The following is a 23,842-nucleotide window of genomic DNA, read 5'->3' on the forward strand; positions in this document are numbered from 1 at the left end:
CTTCTTGCTCAATATTTATTCAGATTTTTTTCCTCTAAGTATTTGTAAAGTTTTAGATCCTTTACACACTTCCATGGCACTATGGAATTACTGTAACAGAACCTGCCCTTTTTTACCATTAAAAATCTGGCTACAGCTCTCTTCAGTAATTTATCTTAATATTTGTATTTTTATTACTTCTGAACTATTCTCCATTCTTCATAGCTGTGAGATCACTTGCTTTCAACTCAAACTTCCAGTTGTGAAATCTGAGTATTTAAATAAAAGATTTGCTTTTGGTTTTGCACTGTGCTACACTGCTGAAATACTATCTAGGGCATAGAAAGGCTACTGAAAATATTTTCCTTCTCCTTTCATCTAGAGATTAATTACCTCTGTCTTGGAACTTAACTGGACATCTGACCTGTCTTAACACTCAGAGAAGAACAGTTGGTATTTTTAACAGAACTGCAGTTAATCATGGCTTGCTGCTTAACATAAAATAGGTGTATGTAAGGCGAGATACGGCTTTTGAGGCTCAACCATGTAAAAACCACCAGAAATATATAAAAAAAAGATTAGGCTCATAAAAAAGATGGAGAGCAACTTTTTGCTTGGGCAGATAATGACAGGACAAGGGGGAATGGTTTTAAGCTGATAGAGGGGAAATTTAGATTAGAGGTCAGGAGGAAATTCTTCACTCAGGGAGATGAGGCACTGAACAGGCTGCCCAGAGAAGCTGTGGAGGCCCCATCCCTGGAAGTGTTCAGGACCAGGCTGGATGAGGCCCTGGGAAACCTGATCTAGTGGGTGGTGTCCCTGCCCATGGCTGGGGGCAGGAACCAGATGGTCTTTGAGGTCCCTTCCAACCCAAACTGTTACAAGATTCTGTAAAAGGAACTGGAAGGCTTCATTACTGTTCTATCTGAACTGTGCTGATGCGGGGTCAGCTATGTGTTGCAGCAAAGTCATTGCTACTTAAGCCTGGTGAGGCTGAAGCAAGTAGTGGCCATGGCGTTCAAGGAACGAACTCTCCTTTTATTCTTCATGCATCATCTAGTCCAGTGAAGGCAGGGCTAGAGCTCCTATGGGTGTGGGAATATGAACAGTAGCATTCTGAAAAGCAGTTGTAACTATGAAAATTTCAATATTTTTTTTTAGTGCTTTTTTTCTTTTTTAGAGAAAATACCAAGAGAAGTCCCACAAGGAAATCAAATAATTAGAACCCAGAGAAAGGTATTAATGGTTTCTCAGCACAAGGATAAAGCTCATCATTTCTCAGTAAGTGTAGAAGTTCTGAACTAGTACAACAATCACCTGACAAGCAGAAGGATGAGCAAAACACCAGCAGCTCACTTGGCTCTTTGGTACTGAATATTCTTGATGGATAGTTATGTTGTTGTTACAATAATAACACTGAAAAAGATCTCTTTATCTGATTTCCTTCCTCATATGTTTTTTTAACTAGTTTTATATCGGCACGTGTCTGTTAATTGTTCTCACAGTGTAACGTGGTCACACTGTCTAGCTTGTGTGTGTTCCCTTTTCTGCTGCTTGGTTTGGGGTCTTCAAGACTTTCTCTCACCTAGCTGTACCCGTTTCCTCTTGTTATGATACTCTTTCTGCTGGTGGTGGTGCACATCTGTTCTAAAAATTGTCCTGCAGTATGGCTCACTTGGCAAGCTGACGTAAATTCTCCTGCATACGAATATTCTAGTGACACTACACAAAACAGAAGGGTAAGGAGTTGGCTGGGTTTGCTTTTTGCCAGGTCATTATCACAAATGAGGATGTAAAAATCCCTCACCTTGTTTAACAAATAGATGAAACAGGACAACTCAGCCAATTAAATCTGCATGTTTTTTCTATGCAAGGCAATAGCGTTTTTGGCTAAATTGCAAGGTTTCCTTGCGTCTTTGCACGGTTTTTTGATTTCCAGCTCTTTTGGATGTACTCTACTGCTAGAAAGGTTCCTCCCGGGTCAGGGATTCATTTAAATTTCCTAGCTGTTATCATGGCAAACTGTTCTTGCTAAGGCCGTGGATTTCAATGTCAGTGAAATGTCATGGAGGACCTTTTCTTTTTAACTAGTTTATATCAGAAAACCATGGTGTCTCCTTGGAGATGGATCTTTTTTTTTTTCCTGCTTCTGGTGTCTCTGATAGTTTGGAGGGCAGCACGTGGGGGCAGCAGGAGACTTTCCACCAAGGATCACAATTGTCCTTGAGGTACAGCAGCCCCAGCACCACTCTCTCGAGGACCAGCATTTTCTCCAGGTGCCTTTCCATGTCACAGCATGCAGCCATTCCTCTCACCACAGTGGTACCAGCCTCTGGCTTTCTGGCTTTTTAACCCCGCAGATTATTGGATTCCTGATCTTGCAGGGCTCAAACTCTTCCTCCTGCAGCTTCAACCAAGCCAGGCCAGCCCTGTGTGCCCTGCCAGCTCATGTCTGCAGTGTAAACCGCATATGGTATTGAACTAGTATGCAGTATGGTATCAGCCCTCCTTTTTGTACCCCATGTTCTCTGTGCCAAGCGAGCTCTTCCCATCGTCATTGTGAAGTCTGTTAAATGCAGTTATTCACATGAAAATTCTGTGCTCTACACACCTTAACTTTTTGGTGATTTTTTTCTCCCCTCACTTCTTTTTCTGTCTCATTAATAAAGGGTCTAAGAGACTTATAACAATGTTTTTACGACACTGAGTAGTGAGGTTTCTGTATTCTGAGCCTCAAGGTTTATTTAGCTGCTTAATGTTGTGTTCTGACAATCATGTTAACACCTTTGGACTTTTGGGGACTGCTTATTCCATCAGAATTAATGCAGACCTACTTATGCCTTCACAAAGCAATATGACTTTCCATTTAGCCGTACGTGGCCTGGCTGACACCATTGCATCACTTTCGCATGCCTTATAATGCTCTCGAGTGTTTAAAATGCTCGACTATGCTTCCTAAGTTATTGTTGCTCTGACTTACGACCTAGAGCATTAACGTTAATTGTGGTTTTTCTCTGACCTTGGAATAACACAACCCACTACCTGTCGCTGTTAACAATACAGTGCAACAAACAATTAAGTATGCATTAGTTGAGTAGTCAGGAAAATATTTTTATTTTCCTTAGCAATGAGGCATAGTTGTTGAAGGGTAGAAGAATGACAGGTGAATGAAAAAAATGTCAAGCTAAAATCATTTTCACAAACTGTGGTGTGTTTGGATGGGTTTCAAGGCAAGAATTCATGTCTTCACATTTCAGAGGGAGAAGCTAGAAATAAAACGTATGAATGACTTGTGTTTGGAGAAAGAAAGTCTTCTGTGCTATTTATTTTTGGCTTGCACAAGTGTGTATATGTTAGATCATTTATATATAATACAGGAAGCTCTGCTGTATTGTTTAACTGTCCATTGTGAGATTTAAGCAGAACTCAAACCCCCAAATACAAATGTCCAGTCATGAAAATATTTACCCAGCACTTCAGAAACCCCTTCTTGCTTGATTTTAACTGCCCAAATGCTGGCAAAACAGGACAGCTCAGTGGCTAGTTCACAAAGCCAGTTAGGAGCTGGTAATCAGGTATTAAAAACTGTCAGCCATCCAGAGGGTGTTCCCAGCCTCCCAGGCACCCCTAGCCTTCCTTTTTAGCAACAAATCAACGTCTGTCCAGTGTCACACTTGCTCTGTGATACCCAGGAAATACTGGTCAGGGTTGAGATTCTCCAGTAGGCCAGAGAAGACGCATCCTCACTTACCCTCTTTTCCCAGAGTGTGTCTTAACCCCCAGGTCACTGAAGCATTTTGGAAGCCTAGCAGAAGCTTCTCTGTCCGGGTGGTGCTATTCAGGTAACAGGCATTGCTGCGCTGGGTGGCGAAGAGGAGAGGCGGCCGTGCTCTGGGGGTGTTTCTCTGAAAGCCAAGGTTTTGCCTGTTACTCTCAGCCTGTGCCCATTTCCTCTGCAGTGAATGGTTCACAAAAAATTTGGAATCATTTTAGCGCTGTTGACAAAACTGTTTTGGGGCCATGTTTTGTGAGGAGACAAAAGCACCAGCTAAGATATATGTGTGTTTGAGCTGTAGTCAGTACAGGAGCTTAAATCAGCGGGACTTAGATTTGAGCTACTTGGCAAACATACTGCTGGCTGCAGCATGCACGAGGGTGGTGGTGTTCATGGTCAGACGTTCATGGTCACAGTAAGTCTCTTGGCCACAGCAATGCCCTCAGGAGGACCAGCCGTTGAAAACTAGTGTTTGTTCAGATCGTGATGTAGCTAAATCATTGCCACAGGCTGTAACTGAAAATGGAATAAAAGCTGTTGTGCCCTAGATCGTAGGCAGAGCTGTGCTCTGCCAGGACCCCGCGGCGCGTTGGTGTGGATGGTGCAGACACCAAGCGATGTTCCTCCTCGCTGCTTCTCCTTCTGGATCAGAGCAGACATTTCAAGTGGGCTTTCAGTCACAGAGTGAAACATAAGTAGCCTTATTTCAGTGCAGTGTGTGTTTCATCATGGAGGTTATACTTGGGTATTTCAGTCATCTGAGAAGATCACTAATAATTTAGAGCATCCATCTCCCCTGACGCTTGAAATAATTACATTGCTTGGAACCAACAGGTAGCACTAGATGAAGGTAATTTAGGTAGAGTGTTACTACTTGAATAGCATACTGAGAGTTAATTACAGTAAATTTTCTGTTACTGCTGTATTAGCTGTATCTGCTTCATATCAGTTCCATTATCTATTAAGAAAAAAGGATGCACAGCTCTTACAGTAAATACTCATTGAAGAGATTTTATATACACAAAGGCTTGTATATGCAAGTATTTTAAAAGGTTTCTACTAAACTGACATTTCTGTAATCAGTAAAGCATGATTGCAAAACAATAAAAAAATCAATGGAATCCATTTGTATTGTGGAACTTTAGTATTACCTTGATGTAGCACATTTATTTTGATCTTTTGGAGCAGTGGGAATTAATACTTCTTAAATACATGAAAAGGAACAATAAACAGATAATTCTGTATCTCCTCCCCTAAAGAACTCCCCTTCAAATGGCTTTAATATTAACAATATATATTGTAACTAAAAAAAACACTGCCTGTTACTATTTTCCTGACAAGTTATGTGCTTCATATCAGGCAGCCTTATTTTTTTTTTCTGATCTGTAATTTTCAGTTTACAAATGAAGACTTTGCCTGGCCAGATTTCCTCTTCTAGGAGAAAAGGTTTCTCCCTGACCATCAGCATGTTTTTATGATGTAACAGCTGTCTTTGAGCAAGCTTTAGGAGACTCCCAAACTTCCAGTGTTTGTACAGCTTCTCTCCTTGCATTGTGTGGATTATATTCCCTATAAAGGTTTTCATTTCAAATGTTGACAGGGAAGGGGTGATATAAATAACCCTCATGAAGTAGATTGACAGTTTTCCATCAAAGATTTTGTGCTGATTGTAATTCTGTCTTCAAATATGACTTTCATTATTTTAAGGTGAGAAACAGTTCTGCACCAAGTTTCAGCAACAGTGAAGTCTGCTTTTAAGTAAATAAATAACTTGTGCAAGGAAGCTGGGAGAATTGCAGCTGAAGGCTACAACACCTCACGTTTCTCCCCTGTTTAGAAGTTGTCAGGTTTGGTTTTATGATCTAAAGGTATTGATAGAGGTACTGTAGCTTTACGCTTTTGTGATCAAGATGCTGAATCCTGCACTTTTAGTTAAGGTGTAGTCCAGGTTTTCCACAGCTTTGTCCCTGCCAGCCTGCACAACAAATGTAGCCTAATCTGTACATTAACCTCTATCTATCTCGGGTGCTGTGGATGCAGCACACAGTAGGCTCTAAATTTGGGTCATTTACCCTGTGCATATATAGCTTGTGATATAAGCTACCAGCCACTGCTGTTTCATCTCATAGGCACAGAAGTATTTCATTGCTGTGATATCGAGATGCTTTTCAGCTGCTTGGACAGCAGGTCAGTGCTCTTCCTGTTCCACAGTAAGGCACAGAGGTCTGGAGCTCTGACTCCATTGTCAGTTGTTGGCCTGTCCTATTTACCCATCAATTTTTCGTCGTTGGCACTCCATTGTCATCCTTCATTACCAATAATTATTGGAGTCCTATTAGCAGTGTCATTCTTCAGGCTGCCACACTCGTGGAGCACTGAACGTGGATGCCATAGCAATTTGCCTGTTATTAAACATTTCTTCTATATTTTATTCTGGTTCTTATTGCTCCCAGTAACTTAAGATCTGAGCAGCTGTTTCTCCTGCCATGTAGGGAATGGCTATTATTTTGAATATCATAATTTAAGTGCAGTTCTCTTGAATTTAATATAGATAAGTCCTGATATGTAAATCAGAATCATTATTTACAGTTTCTTTTTTTGATCAAATAAGGCCCTGGGCTTTGCCTCAGATCTTATTATTTGCAAACTACTTATATCTAGAGATGATAGCATTTGTCTTAGAGTTTGTCTAAATTAATAAACTTGCTTGACATCAGAGCTGAGAATGTTTCCTCTCCAAGGCAAAGAATGCTCTCATCAATTTCCAATCTCCATTTAAATGGCAGCGTACACTAAGTCACAAGTGAAATTTCCTTCAGATTTATCATCCGTAACATTTATCGGGGCCTGGTGTACTTAGGACATAAGATATTTGTGGAGGCTATGTAAATGTTACACTTATATATAATTCTTTGCTAAGCAATGTAAGAACTATTTTATTGGCCCTAAGACAGCTATAAATATCAGCTGATGGTCTTTAGTTTGACTTAGGCTTATTACAAAACAGAAGTAAACACAGTTCACTTCAATAATAAATAGGAGCTGCCTGGTATGAAGCTGTACTACTTTTTGCCATGCATGAATTTCCAGTACTAAATTCAAAACTGCTTTCCAAACCACACTTGACAAATATTTTTTTTAGAAAAGGCCAGTTTTAAAAACAGCCAAATTTGTCCTTACCTGTATTAACTTGGTACATGTGTGAGGAGGCCCCATTCAGTCGATCTACAAAACCAATTGTGAATTAGGTCTCTCTGTCATTACTTTGGGGAACCACTCAAGTTTGTTTAAAGACTTGAAGTTGCAATTAAGCATATCTGAAGAGCTTAGCAAAACAACTCTGTTTCTTGAGAGGCTCCTGTCTTACTGTTTCGTTTAAGGTCCTCTGGAAAACACTGCAGCTTTTCCTAATTCCATAAGAAATTTGATTACTATTTGCTTTCATTACAAAGAGTGTAATGAGCAATGCGTTGTGAGGGCGATTTGAAAGATTCTAGCTGCAACTGATTTTTTCAAATATATTTACATCATCTATTAATTTTTCCCAAGCTTTGCAAGTAAATATCTTCATTGCTGATGGTAATTCCAAGCATTGCCTTCAGTTTAGTCTGCCACATGTAGGTTATGGGAGCTGGGATGTAGGTTCCAGATATGTTGCTGCACTTTTGAAGTATAAGAACTGGTGAATGAAGAGAAATTAATGTTTTTCTTACATGTTGAGGCTCTGAGATGTGTAGTACAGCTGTCCTTTTTCCCAACTAACAAGACAAGAAAGCTGGCTTTGCAAAAGTAAATGGGCACCCGATTGGAACTTGTCTTTCTCTCAATACAAATTTTGCTTCTTTGATACTCAAAGGTATACATTGCTCTCATAGCTGCTGGTGCTCATCGTTACCGCCTTAAGATTTTGATGTGATGACTTGTGACAAAAGCATCCCCATCTCTGTCTGCACTAGGCTGCCTTGGCAGAAGTTACACTGCTTGCATAGAAAACGAAGCACAGTTTACGTGGCAATGAGAGCGATCTCAGGCAGCCACAGCCACCTGCAGTTGAAAATGCTGATAAGAAATGATAAGCTTCTGTAACGATGCAGGCAACTGAGCTCCATACGAAGTACAGTAACCCTTTCTCAGCGTGTTTACTTTTATCCTCTCTGCAGCATGCTCCTTATCCCCAAAGCATGTATTCAGTACCCTGGTGTCCTCCCGCATTGGCTGATGTGCCAAGTGGTTACCTTGGCTGCTGTCGAGAAGGATGTGACCCGCAGTGTACTTGCTTTGTTATTTTTGGTTCCAGTGACAGACTGAGAAGAGGTTAGGGCTAGCCCTGAACAAACATAACTTTAAAGCAATAATTATTTAGTCAATGTGATTTCAGAGGTGGTGTTGACTTTTTACATTATACACAGGGCAGATGATCATGATGTTATCAGTGCTGCTCCACGCTGCAGTTCCGAATAAGGCACTATGATTTTTTCAAATTGTGTAAGAATGGCTAAACAGCATGTCAGTCTGAAGCTGTAGCTTGCAGTGAGCATAAGCAAAACTGTGGAGCCATCTAACGTGGATACAGAACTGTTGATTTTTTTTTATATATATCTTTGATTATTGCAGTTCCTGATGGTAATGGCAGAACTGCTGCTCTACGCATCTTAAAGAAATAAAGGTAGTCAACCGACTACTGCTTCATGTAAAAGATTGGCTTATTCCATCAGAGGGATAAGGCGTGTTTCCAGAATTAGGATAAAATATCAAGAAAAGTCTTGGAGTGTTCCCCATATTCTTTCTCAGTTCCAAGTGTCTTGTTAATGAAGTAAAAGAAGAGAACACAGAGGCATTGCTGCTGCTAACCCGGAGCTTGTTATGAATAATTCTCTTGGCGATCCTGCCACTGAATTGATCCACGTTTGATAATTAGCTAAATTGTGACTAACAGAAAAATGTGAATATGTTTGAAATGGTCATTTTACTACAAATACTCTTGAAAGCATAGGATGAACATAAAATATTATAAAATAATTTTCCCAGTTGATATCTCAATAAAATATTACTGTTTTGCGATGATACTACTTTTTTGAGTTTAACTTTGATGCTCAGTAATAGGTGGAGTGCTGTCTTCTATGGCAGCATTGGCAAGCAGGTAAGGTAGGATTCTTAAGATAAGTAAAAGAGTTGTAATCAATTTGAAAAATACTAAATCCTTGGATAACAGAAGCATTGGGAACAATTTCACATCTCTTCTACTGTCTACTTCTCTCCCTTCTTACAAAATGCTGCAAACTTTCCGTTTTTCTTGTAAAACTAAGCTAAGCAAGTACTCTTTAATCTTTGCACTCCTTTCTTGCACTGGGGGTTTAGTCTGACCTGGAATCTCCTCTCTTCTCCAGTAAAATGCCATATTCTACATTGCAGAATAACTATATTTTATAGAATAACTCAAGGAACCCTTCAGCCTGACTTCTGCATATGAAGGGTGGTAGTTGGTTTTGCATTTCTCAGGTAAACCCTGTCAAATAATATAAAGGCATCAAAAATGAGATCCTTTGTGGTCTTATTTAGGGAATGCTGTCTACATTGCAAAGACAAACAGTACCTGTCTACATTGCGAAGACAAACAAGAGCAAAGCAGTTGCTTTTGCTCTTGCAATACCATATAGAAAACACTTCCTTTATCACACTGAAAAGATGTCATTTTTGTCCTCATGGGGTAAAGGTATGCCTTATATTCAGTCTGATCCTCTCCTTGCAATTTGACTGTTTTCTGTATTGCCACTCCCTCAGTGTGGTGTCACCTGCAAACTTCAGAGTGATCATCGTCATCTCATCTTGGTCCTTGATAAAGATGTCAAAGAAGATCTTAAAATCAAGGTTGTGTTAAGCAGAGCTTAGCCTTCCTATTTCTCTACCTTCTCCTAGGGGAAATCCGAGTCTCCGTTGGCACTTACTCAAATGACCCCTTCTAGATTTATACCAGCATTTCAGTAAGCTCTACATTTCTGATAATGCTATGACTGGGTTTCAAGAATACTCGAAGGGAAGAAAAGTCCCTTTTTTTGTTCAAGATATAAAGTAATACAACAGGATCGTATTATTAATAATAGCATGCTTCCAGAGCAGAGAGTAACTTGGGTTTAGAAAAACGCTGTCCTTCGGGAGAGGTGTTCATAAGAGTTCCCCATAACGTGTTGCTGTGTTTATCTGAAATAAATGTGAGCCTCCACACATCCATTGACATGCACTTATGTGCAGAAGTTAAACCTGTAAGTAAATCGCAGCAATAATTTTGCTTTCAGCACTTGATTCAGAAGTTATCAGATGCAAAAGCGTGTTCTGGCAGCTGTTCTGAGAGCTGCTGTGGGTTGATTCAGCGTTGTCAGGAGTAAACATACCACAGATTATCAGATATAGCCCATTAAAATTCTCTTCAATGGAAAAGAAATCTTTTTCAAAAGGAGAAGTACTTTATTAAGCCAATGTTTTCCATGCCATAGTTCTCCCAGTTTATTAAATCTTAAGAGTTTTTATTATCCTCTATTCTGTAGAATGAAGTTAGCTTAGGAAGATTGATTTATGTTCGATGCACGTTCCACATCATCAGAGCAAATGTTCGGGAGTGTGTTTTGTGTTGACAATGATGCACGAATGGCAAAGTACATTTTCCTTATATACACTGAATATAGGAATGGCAGTTTCAGCAACAATTAACAAATAACTGAATGCAAACTGATATAAGAAGCCAGCCTGAATGCATCTTTTGCTGTTTCAGAATATTCTCTGTTAGTTACTATTTAAGTATTAAGTTGTTATTAGATGATGTTTATTGTGGAACGGGTCTGTTTTCTGCATTTGGCTCTGTGCAAGAAACTATAGAGAAGCTCTCTCCGGAAGAGCTGCATTGTGCATGGTTACTATTCGTGCCACCTGTGTTTGTTTGGGATCTGCTCTTTGCTGTGCCAGTAGCCAGGATTGGTAAGGAAGCCTGCTCACACAGGTAGCACCTCAGTGAAGTACAAAGGCCTTTTTGCAAACAACAGCCACGTGTATTGCCGTGGAAGAGAGACAGCTGACTCCAATACCAGTGACTGGGCTGCTTGCCAAATCTGAGGATTTGGAAGGTGAAGGAGTTTGACTTGTTACAGGATCACTCCTGCAGAGAGTAAGTTATCAGATTGACCTGGCAACACAGCAATGAAAGCATGACCAGGTACTATTAAGACAGTGAGTAGGTTTGAGTACAGGAGTTGTCCTTCGCAAGTGCTAATCTGCATGCTTTTCCTCTGTGGCAAATACTAGGAGCCTGGCCCTTTATAAAAATAATGATATTCTGTATATATTATGGACATTTACTTGTAGGGACCAGCGAAGGTGTAGGTCTGCATGAAGGAGGTACTGCACCAGAAGATGTTTCAGAATAGACTGATAGACAGATAGACTCCAGAGATGGCCATGAGCTCTATAGCTGTCAGGGTTCCTGGAAAGAATGTTAAAATGGTAGCATCAGTCTTAGCAATTTGGGTTTATGAATGGGCTCTCTCTCCTAAGCAGCTATCTGAAACTATGCCATATTCAAAATATATTTCATTGCAAGTTCATTCAACACCCATTTCTGATTATTGGATTAGGAAAACAGAATGCAGCTTGTATTGTCAGTGGCAAACCGAAATGAAAGGGCATCTTTATTTCAGATGGGGGAGCAGTAGGCATTCTTGTATTGCCTTTTGCCTGCCACAGCAAAAAGAATGCAGGTAACGATGAAAAAATGGTTCTGCCCCTCTTGCTCTGAAACCATGAGGTTCCAGATGGAACAAGCCTCAATATGAGGATTTGAAAATAAACAGTATATTCAGATTTAGGATAGAAGTTTGGAGAGGGGAACAAAGTACTTCCAAAACAATTAGGCGTAAGTTTTTCTAGATTGTATTTTATTCATATTTTGATGCAGCCCGGTGGATAGAAGAAATGATAGCAACTCAATTCCTTGGGCAGCCAACAGATATGTTCTTTCAAACAAACATCACATCTCCTTTTCTCAGAGGTGTGTTTTCCTCTGCCTGCACGTACATTGAAAAGATGCAGAGAGGAGTGTTTCTAGACTTATGTTTGGGCTTTTGTTGTGGTTGTGTTTGCTTTTTAAGGGGGCAGGGCAGTTAAGGGTTTTCTTTAAGATTATGGAACCTGTGAGGTTTTTAACAGGTTGGTTAGCCTTGTGCCTCAAGGAGGGTACTTCTCAGCAGTTAGGTCTGCACCGTGAAGTTACCTGAACGGTAATGCCATACACATTTCATCCGATGTAACTTGGTGTGAGGGTAGCTCAGTATCAGTAGGCATCTACGTACAGCACAGGAAAGCTGATTTAATCTCCTCTGCTTGATTTTACACTGCAATTCACAGTAGCAGTGGCTGCAGCATAGACATTGTTACAAATATTACTGTCACTGGGGGAACAGTACATAACAGTCCGGGAAACCATCACTAGCAATCCGCAGTAGTATGACATCAGTGTTAGGCTTCATGCCTGTGTTTCCATCATCTGTCTCCCTTTACAAACTTGGCTACCAGGCTGCGTTTGTCGAATACAATGATTCTGTTTGTATGCGAACTGAATAAAGCACTGGAAGAAGCCCTGTCAGACTAACAACGCGGGGTTCCAACACCAGGTTAGCCTGCCCGTCAGTGCTCCTCCACGGCATCAGCCATCACTGCTGCTGGGCGTGACAGATGTGTCCTGCTCCTGGGGACGGAGCCTCCCTGCACTGCTTGTGCCAGCGTTTCTCTGTTCTTGCAGTGAAAGGTTTTCCTGGTGTATAATTCCAATTTCCTTACCGTGTTTTTTGTGCCGTAGTGCTTCTCTTTTCCCTGGTGGATGACGAGGGCTGTTCATTCCTTCTCTTTACAGCCTCTGTTACAGGTCACAAAAATGTGTATTATTAGCTGCAACTCTTTGGTATTTAGAGAGTATAAAGCAAAGTCTTGGTTGTGTTGTTGCCACAATGTATAAATTCATGAAGCTCAAACTGAGGTATTTTGCCTCAATGCAAAACAGTTAAAGTTGAGAAACAGAGAAGAAAGAGACTTTGATGCTTAGCTATATTCCAAAATAACCAACTGCATGAGGTAGATATTGTTAGTTTTTACCTTAATTACTATTACAGCCAAAATTGGTGATAAACTGAAACTACAGTTCATAATGATAACTTGCTGCTATGCTAGATCTGAATATGTGGAGTAAAAGCATCTCTGGTAGCAAAGGTTTTAGCAGCTCCTGAATTTATTTAAAATACTGTTGTTTTGTGACCGAAATACTGTATAGGACTGCTGAAAAGGGATCTAACTCAGGCTGTGAAGATCTGCCAACAAAGTGTTTCACACTCCAATTTCTTGAAGTTGCTTAGGAAATTTCAGTAGGAAGCACAGACACATTTTGTTTAAATGTATGAGTTTAAAATGTAGTTAATTACACTGTTTCCATTAGGCACCTCTCTTTGTATTATAGCTGATGTGCTAATACTTTACAGCATGTTAGCCTGATGTGGATGAAGGATGATAGAGATCTGTGAGCTACAGTCAGATGAACTCACCACGGAGCTGTGGTAGCATGACTGTGCCAACTAAGAGGCTGACTACTCGTCTAAGCTAATCATCACAGTAGTATACATTGATTAGTAAAATAACTAATTTCTTTCCAAGGTCCTGGCAAATTTTGGTATTTTTAGGTTCCCCACCCCAGAATTAAAGATCCTGAAACCCTTAAAATATCACTTTAGACAAAACACATCTGATGTATTTTATGCATCTCTAATACAGTAGTCAGTCTCTAGCCTGTTTTCCTTCCTTTTCTTATAAGGCAAAAAATAAACTCTTCAAGGGAATAATGCTTCCTGTTTCACAAAAACATGCCAAAAAAAAAGGTTATCTGTTTACTTGTGTTTCTGTACTAGGTAGATCTAATACACAGCAGTAAAGTTGCTAGTCAGTTGTCATCTGTGAAATTGTAAAGTAAAGGTAATTATTCATAATTTTATCTTTCTCTGCAGACTTCAACTGCTACTGTTAATATAGTGGTGACGGATGTAAATGACAATGGACCAATTTTTGATATGTTTTTACCTAAAAACCTGTCTGTACAGGAAGAGGAAGCCAATGCTTTTGTTGGTCAAGTAAGGGTAAGTTATTAACTGCAGAGTTAAATTGTTTTTTTTATTACCTAATCTGTCCAGACTATTAGGAAAGAGACTAAGATAGTTATACCTTACACAAAGTTGCATCAAAATGTCTGAAGTTTAAACACAAACCCTCTATCGTCAGACATATTTATGTTAAAAGTTAAAGTAATTTCCTGGGCTTTGAAATACAGAATTAATGTTCATCTTCATGCTTAATAGGTCAAAAAGGCTTTTTCATTTAAAAAAAGCTAATCAGAAGACTGGTTTTGTAGATGCACACCACTGTAAAAGCTTGCTTATAACAGATTTACAGTGTTACAATATTGTCGCCACATTTTTATACTGTTACTGATTATTTTTTTACAACATTTCTATAATATACTGAATAAATTATGTGTATGTATGGAAGATTGTCCTACGTAGAAAATTTCTATAGTATCAAAGAGGAAAATAGTTAATGCGTTGACCGTAATAATTCATTAGGTGTTGTAAAAATAGATTATGCTTTTGGGTATTGTTAATTTAAGTGATTTGAAGCTGTGTAAATTTTTACAGCATGTGTAGGTCTTCTGGACTACCCATTGCAGATTCAGTCACGTGAAACATGCATCATCTTTTTGGCAGAGTCAGTTTTTCCTAATGGCAGGTGAAAGAAAGTATGAATTGGTGTTTTGAACTTGTAGTTGAATGTCAAGTGTTTCATATTTCCCTCAGTGAGGGGTTAGCATAAAGGCTGGATTAATGTGAGCTGTAAGCACAAGATGAATTTGGAAGCAAGGTTTTTCAGGGATTTTGGCACAACCATCTGCCTTTCTTCCCAATAGCAACTGTGTCATTAGAAAACAGGAGCTGTCTTAAGAATACCTTAACTGCTGTCTTAACAATACCATCAGATAGAAGACATTTCGGGTAGCATTGAAAGGGGCAAAGGCATATAACAATAATAACCACGTTTCTTTCCAAATTTATATTATTCAGTAAGGTATCCACAAGTGTTTCTCAAGTATCATGCTGCTTGTTAATTTTGTATTCTTTTTTGAGTGAACTTGACTTCACTTGTTTCCTGGTATTTATATGTTGAAAAATTGCTTCTTTGGGATGGGTTTGCCTTTCCTTCTGCTTTTGTTACTTACTCATGAAGTTTGATTTCATTCAAGTTATATGTTATGGTTTTAGGCTCCTTCAATACAGTCTCACTTGTACTTATACTGAGGAGGTTCTGCATGTCTATGCTCTGCTTGCTGTGTGACCTGGTACCATTAAAGTAGGTACTACTGTGAAGTTGTCCAAGCTCACGTGTAATTTTAAAGAGAAGCAACTTTCCTCAACACTGATGAGCACTAGAGATTTCCTACTTTTGTTATGCTGAACTGAAATATCAGTCCTGTCAAAGACTGTTTTGAATTCTTGCATGTGTAGAAATTAAGATCCCTGTGCTTAAATCTGTTTCCATAAATCTATTTTTGTCATTATTCATCTTATGTAGTCATTTATCATTTATCCTAAAACATATGGACTCAATGTTTTAAATCAGTACCAAATATCTTTAAAATCCATGTTGTGTTTTTCTTGGTGCCCTCAAGGTGCAATAATCTTTAAAAACACTGTATCGGCTTTGTTTTTAGTTTAGATGGAATTATAAAAGAAAATATGCCATTACAACAGAACCTCTCTCTAATAAATTAGCATAATTTCTAAGTTGTGTTGAAATGAAAATATTTAATGAAACCTTTTGATAGCTTATTCCTTCTTGTGGAATGAAAGAAACTCGCTATATCATTTATTCTCATGTTTATCACCAGTCCTAATTGTCAGCCTCTGGATGGAAGAAGCTTTCTCTTTGTGCTGCAGATACAGATGGGATGTAGATTCTAATGTTTCATATTCATGCAAATAGCATAGAACGGAGCGATTTGGGCATTTGGAATTATTTTTTGGACTCAGTGAAATTACTGAAGTGAGGATGATTAGCCTTTAGACGTAGCTGTGTTGTTGTTTAGGGAGAGTCGTCTTTAAACAACAAAGCAGCTTTTGTTACCGTTGTTGTCCTTCATAGGACATTAGAACCACAGTAGGTGTGGGAGAGGTTTCTATGGGAATGTGTTTTGTACAGAAGCTGTAATGTAGTTAAAATATAAATGCCTATTTTAAATGAAAATAGCTTGGTAAAAGAAGGTAGTACTTACTATCTGTTGTGTTTTCAATGCTAAGAATTAAGCTGCTTGACTGACAAGCCTCCTTTTCAGAATCTCCTCTATTATATTCATTTCAAACAGCTGAAATCCACCATAGTAAGCACTGATACAGATTAAATAAAAAATAAACAGGTTTTGTGGGGTCTCTTTCCCTTTTGAATGTGTACTTCCCATTTTACATGAGGAAAACCACAGCAAGATATTTTTGGCTTAAGATTAAAGGTGTGGGCCCCACTGCTCATTGAGGTAGAGGACCTGGTGGTGAGGGTTACGGAAAAGGTGCTCCACAACTTTGGTGCCTCAGGTTTTTTTACTGGTAAGCTATGGGGACTCGCGGCTACCTGAGCCCAGTGTCAGTCTGGAGGAGGAAAGGATTACCTTCATCCTAGACAAAGATGAAGTTACGGGCTGCGTAGGAAAATAAGCCAGACATAATGGGAGCGGATGAGATGCATCCAAAGGTGCTCATGTTAACTGGTATTGCTGCAGGAGTGCTTATTTTTCATCTTTAAAAGGTGCCCAGGAGTGTGGTTCCTTACAACTGGGAAAAAGCAAACATCACACTCATCTTTGGGGATGACAGGAAGGAAGATTCAAGTAACTCCAAGCTGGTGAGCCTGGCATGGGTCTCTAGGAAGATAGCAGAGCCTGCTGGAAGCCATTTCCAAGCAAGTGGACAATAAGAAGGTGAATGGGAACAGCCAGGATGGATTATGCATGGGCAAATCATACCTGACGAACTGGTAACTTTGGGATGGGATCGCTGGCTCTGTGGATGCTGGGAGACCAGTGGAAGTTGCTTACCTTGGCTTTACCAAGTAGCGTAGTATCTTCGTAATCATATTAGCAAGGTAAGGACCAGTTTAGTGGACTGCAGTGTTGAGCAGTGCAGACGCTGCAGGGGATCAGGGAGCAGTGTGATCCAGAACATATTTTCTAGTAAAATCCATTATTTTCTTCTTAGAAGATTCCCAGAAGTCTTTTTTTTTTTTTTCCAGATTGATTATTAGCAGCAGCTACTGTTACTTTAATTGCCAGTTGACATGACCATAATGCAGGTAAATTTGGGGATATATTCTATGATGTCAATTACAAGAAAGATAAAAGTGTAACAAATTTATTCAGCATGTATTATTAAAATGTTAGAAATAGTCCATATAACATGTGAAAAGCTGTTGTAATTTCTTTTTCCAATTCTGGATTTTTTGTATTAGACTTTCTCTCTATCCTCTCCCAAGACTGCAAAATTTTGTCTCTTATCTGCTCAGCTGTTTCTCTAAAAAGAAAAAAAAAAAGTAATGTATGACGTTTATACCCTCCTTTTGTCCTCTCTCCCATGATACAGGTAAGTATGTAAGTGATTTAGGACACAAAACAATTAAGTTGAATGCTCCTATATATGATTCCTGCTGCAGACGATAGAATTCTGTGCATTCTGTGCTCTATTTTGTTTTAAGTGGGAAAGTTGGACTTGAAAAGGGATTCCCATAAGGGCTTAGGTAATACTTGGGAATTTGTTTCCCCTGGGGAGACGGAACAAAGGCAACGAAAAGATTTCTGGTGGTAGAGGGGAAGGCTCATTACGTGCTGGAGGCAGTATTAACGCTGAAGTGCTCTCGCGCTCTGTCGCTCCAGTGGCTCTTTGTATGCCAGCTGAAGTCCGTGGAGGCGCTTGCACAGGAGTGCTGCCTGTGGGGATTTGAGGAGCACACTGAAGATTAAAAGAACAAAAGTTAGGAAGGATAAGGCTGACAGTGTAGTGAAAGTATTTCAAATCCCTTTTATTTCATACAGTGTTGTCTAAATGAGAGCAGTCAGAGGTGTATTAGATTCCCTACCGTTCTTTCATGTCTGATCATTGGGATCTCCCAACAAGACAGGAGAAGAATTGCTGAATGAAGTTCTCTACAGAGGACCAACAGGAAACCAAAAGCTTCACACCAGAAGCTTAAAAATTCAGGCACCTTATCGTCTGTTGCAGTCGGAAATAGCTTGAGGTCCTGCAGGAGATCCAGCATCTGAATGATCGGCATTATGCAGTGTACTGTTTGTCAATACCACATCAGGTACATGGGAGGTGGAAAAGTGGAATGAAATATAGGTGAGAATCAGTGTATTGGCTGCAACATGTGCAAACGCATTTGCATTCTTGTTAAGTGAAACACGGTTCTGCAGAGTTTGTTACAGAACTTTAAAATGCAATCTGTGGTTAAATAACAAGCTGTTGGGGCCCATAAGGCCTGATGGGGCCCAGGAGAGAAAACAGTCCCCAAACCACCCTTGACTGAAGTTTCCATTTATCTGCTTTTTTAAGTTTGCCCAGTTTCTTTAACTTCCCTTTCCTATTGATTATTAATTGTAGGAAGAAATTTGTGTGATTGATCATTTTTTGAAATTCCCTGCATGACCTAGGAGATATAGGGACATGAAAGGAGACGAGAAGGAAAACATGGGTAAATAATCACATGGCAGTGAACAGCCCAACCCTTCATCAGATGCTCACGTATCACTAGACCTTAGATTTTCCCTAATATGAAGGCAGTATAAATAGGCTCCAATAATGAAAGCTGTTTGCACACAATGTGTGTAATATCTCTTATCATCTGCTTCTTATTTTTAAATGAGAAAACAAATTCTGAAAAAAAAAGCAAGTTGCTCTTTAGGATGGAGCTATTTTACTTACTGGAAAGATGAGCTTTGGAGAACTTTCCTTAATTCTACTGTAAAGTGGAAATATTTTGTTTTTCTATTTAATAAGCGTGAACTACTACCTGCATCTAGTATTGAGTAACGTCTGTCCACTTCAGAACAGGGCAACTCTAAGGCAAATAGGTGTGACTGAAACAGCCTGTGTGGCACCAGTCTACAGATTTCTAGACACTTTTTCTTTCAGTAGTATGGAAGTGTTTTAAATGTGTTGTTTAAAGAAGCAGCAATCATTTTTGAATGCTAACGGAATGTAATTACAATGCCAATTTCCTAACAGAGTTTTCTGTCTGTGAATATTAGTGAATTCTTACAAATGTCTATTTCTACTTAAATTCACAAGGTGGTAAAACCTGCAAGTCTCATGATTTAAAGCCCAGGTTAAATTTCACAGATGTCAGTAAGGCTTATTGTGTTGGACTAAATGACCTCTGGAGATCCCTTACATCTAAATTGTCCTGTGTCTCTGGATATAGGAAAACTGCTTCAAATGCCGATGAGGTATTACACTACAAGATTTTGTTGTAAAAAGCACAGAAAGAAATCTCATTTTAATTAAATCACCATTGTCATTGCTTTCTGCACGAAAGCTCATAGAACAGAGTATGACTTTCTACATTGTAGCATATATAAACTGCACTGTAGATAACACCACACCTGTATTATAAGTACCAGCTTCTGAAATTAAAATCTCAGGGCTCCTGTACTTTTAGACAAGTGCAGAAAAATTAGAGGTGGAAAAAAGGAGAAAAAGTACAAGACCAGAAAAAAAAAAAAAAAAAGAAAGGAGAATTATTGGCAGGAGAGGACCATCTATGAAGCTAAAAAATTAAGCCTTTGGGGAAGAGAAGAGTAGAATCAAGGCCTCTGAAGTAAATCTCAAATATCCAGAGTGAATCCATGACCACTGCTAACTGTATTATACTTTGCTTTACAACATCTTTTAAATTCATCTGGTACATATAAAAAGGAATATGAACAGGTAAGATCTTAAAATGAGAAATAAAATCAGAATGCATCAGAATTAAAATCAGAAATGCATCAGAATTTAAGATTTGAGAGTTATAGCATAGCAGATGAACCACAACCAGCAGAAATGGAGACTTGTATTTGGTTGCAATGTGTGCATCTATATGACTAGCATATATCCATTTAGAGGTACGACTACGCAGTGTCTGCATGTGTAGGTATGAGCTGCTACTTTCCAGTGCAAAAGAGCTTGTACACTGTTATTCGTGAGCTTCTCTTTGTGCTCATTTCTGTAACGGCTGTGTAGCTTTTTACAAATAGTAGGATCACCACAAGGTCATTTTGCTGGGTCCTTTGTCATATCATTTTATTGCATGCTTATTAAGAAAGTTGTTTCTGTGGTTGATTAGAGAGACCTTTAATAAGACCTTCAACACCATCTCATTTGAATTCTCCGAGTGACACTGGTGAGGTACAGGCTTTCAGTTCCATGTGGGATGTTTCGGATAAGACATGTAGAGGGGAGGGTATTTCCAGTAGGGCATGCATGTATGTGCTCAAGTGCTTTTATTCTTCCTCTTGCCCACCCCACGTCAGGTTCGTCAACCTTGATCAACTACTTGATCAGGGTGAAAGGATTGCAGCTTCTCTGAATCACAGCATCTAGAGAGTCTGTCTGGGATTTTTTGCGCATGCATGATAGGGCATGCTCAAGTCAGCTGGGCTGAATGCTGCTTGTAGTTGTGTACAGAAGAGGTGCTGGAATTTGTTTCTGGTTTAAGCTAAATGTTATGTGTGCTGCTTGACTTTCCTCGGGATGATAGCTCTTGGGGAAGAGGTTCTTTCTAACACGGAAGGGAGGAAATGTAAGAGAGAACGAGAAGTGGAGAAACTTGCATAAATAGTATTCATTGTATATTTTAACATAGCTTTATCTTTCTTTGCCCTTTTACAGTCTCCCCAACTTTATAATTGTCATGATTATTTATAAACACTGCATCTCTGCTTAAATGGTGAGAAGAAACGATGAGGCAGCCTTTGGTAAAGCCCTTGTCTTTGTCACATGTGCTTCTATTTGTATTTTCATCTGTTATAAAATTCCTTCCACCTTCTAAAGCAAGTTGGGTATCACGGTTTCAAGTCCAAACCTGTATCATGAGAAGAAATAGATGCAGTCATACATCTGTGAAATTTTTGCCATCTCAGACCAGCAGTGCTAGGCCGGGATTAGCTGCTTTCTGCTCACACCCCCAGGGGATTGTATAATACCTGTAAGTTATTTCACTGTGTGTGGCTGCAGCCATGCTCAAATAGCTCTTTACTGCCTATAATGTATGGAAACTGGGGTGACTTTTTAAACTAAGTGGCTTTCACTGCCACTGGCATAGGTTGCCCAGAGAAGCTGTGCGTGCCCCATCCCCGGAGGTGTTCAAGGCCAGGCTGGATGGGGCCCTGGCAAACCTGATCTAGTGGGTGGTGTCCCTGCCCATGGCAGGGGGGTTGGAACCAGATGGTCTTTGAGGTCCCTTCCAACCCAAGCCATTCTACGATGATTCTATGATTCCTATTTCTGATGTTATACTTGTACATCAATTTGCATCTTTGTCATCAGAGTGGTAACAGTTGTGGTTTAATGCGGTGCAAATCTTGATGCTTGTCATCAGAGAAGCATTTCAACCATCTTCATGTGCAGTTTATTGCTGAGAGCCTGAGCATTTCTGTGTCAAAAGGAATTCCTATTTTTGTCTTCCTTACACCAGTCTGTTGTTCTAAGCCTTTCACCTATCTCTGTTCAGCCTGTTGCTGTAGTAGATCATCTGAGTCAGTGTTTTCCCATCCCTACTACATGACCATTTAGTATTTTGATGGCCAATTCTGTCTGTTTGGATTTGATTGTTCAGATTTCTGTCACTGGGGTAGGAAACTATGGTTTTCTTGAGCTTACAAATTAGAATAGTTTATTCTGGGCGTACTAACTTCTGGCTGTGGTTTTTATTTCTAGGTGTTTTTTTCTGTGACTAGATTAGTGTTTTCTTTCTGAAGACTGCCTGGTAGAAGGACAAGTTGAAGAGTTTTCTTGAGATACGTGTCAGGTGTGCTTTTTTTGTAATATTCAGAGTTCATGGCCTTGATATTTCTAATTGATAGAAGAAAATGAATTTCCTTTAAGTAATCTTAAGTGAACAAGAGAATACAGAACGAAACCAAGAGTCTGAATGGTAAGATGAGTGGTTTCAAATCCAAATGTTTGCTGCTGTGACCCAGCTCAGATCTGGTGTTCTCTAATTAGGCAGTGACATAAAGAGAGCCAGCAGTCTGTAGAAATGACAAAAATAACTTCACAGTGCATTAACACGTTAGAGAACTCCATGGGAGCCCAGCTAAATGTGGAGATTTGAAACAATACATTTAATCTGTGAATTAGCTTTTGGTTTTTATTTTTGCTACCGTGTCTATTCATTGATTAATCCCTGAATTGCTTGATCATATCATTGCCAAATAACACACTCCTCATGAAAAAAAAAAATTCTACTCATCTTTCAAGTTAAAACAGACAGTGCAAGTCTCTTAAGTTTCGGAGCTGGTTGCATGCCAGCCAAAGAAAGCCTGTCTATGTTTCAGTGTTACAATGTGATTAATTTTTGTAGGAGGTTCACCAGTCCATTAAATCATGCTTTTGCAGTCATGGGCTTTCTGATTTTCATTTACTTTAATTTATATTTGATTGTAGTGTTTAACTGTTCTTATTATGCAGTTTTATTTAGAGTCATATTTAATTGGTTTCCAAACTAACCCTCCAGATGCACTGGAATTAACATTGACAATGAAAGTAATTATCAAAGGTTCTCCCATCTTGTATAATGGCTAAAATATGTCTGTATTAGAAAATTTACCATGTGGTATCTTAACCCTAGTAAATCTAAATATAGTTGTGAAAAAAGGATAAGTTGGTAGGGATGATGACTTGGTAGTCCAATAAGATAATTTTAATTTTTATAGAAAGGTTCTTGGAGGATATGCCAAAACCTCTAGTGTTTTTCAAAAGTCTCTAAGGGGTGAGGGGGGCATTAGTTTATTCTTCTAAAGAAGGAAGTGTTGCTTTGAAATTTAAAGATTAGCAAAATTTGAGGGTAATACCTATGAGTTTTATTTTGCTTCCTCACTTTTTTTTAGACCAGCTAAACCCAATTGGGCTGCCACTGCCAGTGACAGACCACTGAATCTGCCACCTGATACTACAACATCCCATATTATTGTATATTCTTTATATCATCTTTCTTCATCAAGTCAGTTTGTGCAGGGCAATAATTCAGAACATTTAAGATTTGTCACACATTGTAACTAAGCATCTGTGTTGTTTTGTGGTCTAATATTAAGTTTTGTGGCATTTCAGAACTTACATAGCAAAATCAAGTAAGTTAGAGCTCTATGTATACGTTTGATTGAGCATGAACACAGAGTGAAGGCATTACATCATTTCTTATCTAAAACTTGTACAAAACCAGCGGTCTTTCAATCCTGCAAGTCTGTTTAAAAAATAAATAAATCTGATTTATAGGAATAGAGCAATTAAAATATCAATTTTGTAGAAAGCTTCACAGAAATAAACTCTTGTAGGTTTTTGGTCTGCCAGGGAGTATTACAGCTATCTGTAATGGGCATACAGTGATAGCATGTATGTTTAGGAGCATGATTTATTAATCTAATTGCCTGAAGCATGAGAGGAATATATGAGAAAATATTAACAACACTGGGTAGACAAAAGTGTTTCTATGTTTTGTTACTTGTTTTGACGTTATCTTGAGTTCAGCTGACAGAAATCTTTCAAAACTGTTGGTACCTTCTAATCTTTTCCTTTGCTTAGAGCACTTAATGAATGAAATAGGAAAGTGAAAGAATGTGTAAAAGCAGGCAAAAAGAAATGAAAGAGGAAAAGCCTTCTGAATTACAAGGAAGAAAAATGCCAAGCTTTCTGGAGTGACTAATTTTCCCTACTTAAGATATTTTTAAATTAATACCAAGCCAGAAATGTTTCAAATAGTTGTGGCCTCTTA

The 23,842-nt window shown here is 39.0% G+C and overlaps 1 protein-coding gene across 30 annotated transcripts in view; it reads left to right on the plus strand.

Moving 5' to 3' along the window:
* The window catches only part of PCDH15 (protocadherin related 15), a 539,977-nt gene that overhangs the window by 385,678 nt on the left and 130,457 nt on the right, over window positions 1-23,842 (plus strand). For all 30 annotated transcript variants that reach the window (XM_080598442.1, XM_080598431.1, XM_080598457.1 and 27 more), the window contains one exon: window positions 13,789-13,917. In XM_080598442.1, the coding sequence (XP_080454568.1) occupies window positions 13,789-13,917 (129 nt within the window). The remainder of the gene's footprint in view (window positions 1-13,788; window positions 13,918-23,842) is intronic.

This window comes from Anser brachyrhynchus, assembly GCF_964034855.1.
Source record: "Anser brachyrhynchus genome assembly, chromosome: 6".
Classification (NCBI taxonomy): domain Eukaryota; kingdom Metazoa; phylum Chordata; class Aves; order Anseriformes; family Anatidae; genus Anser; species Anser brachyrhynchus.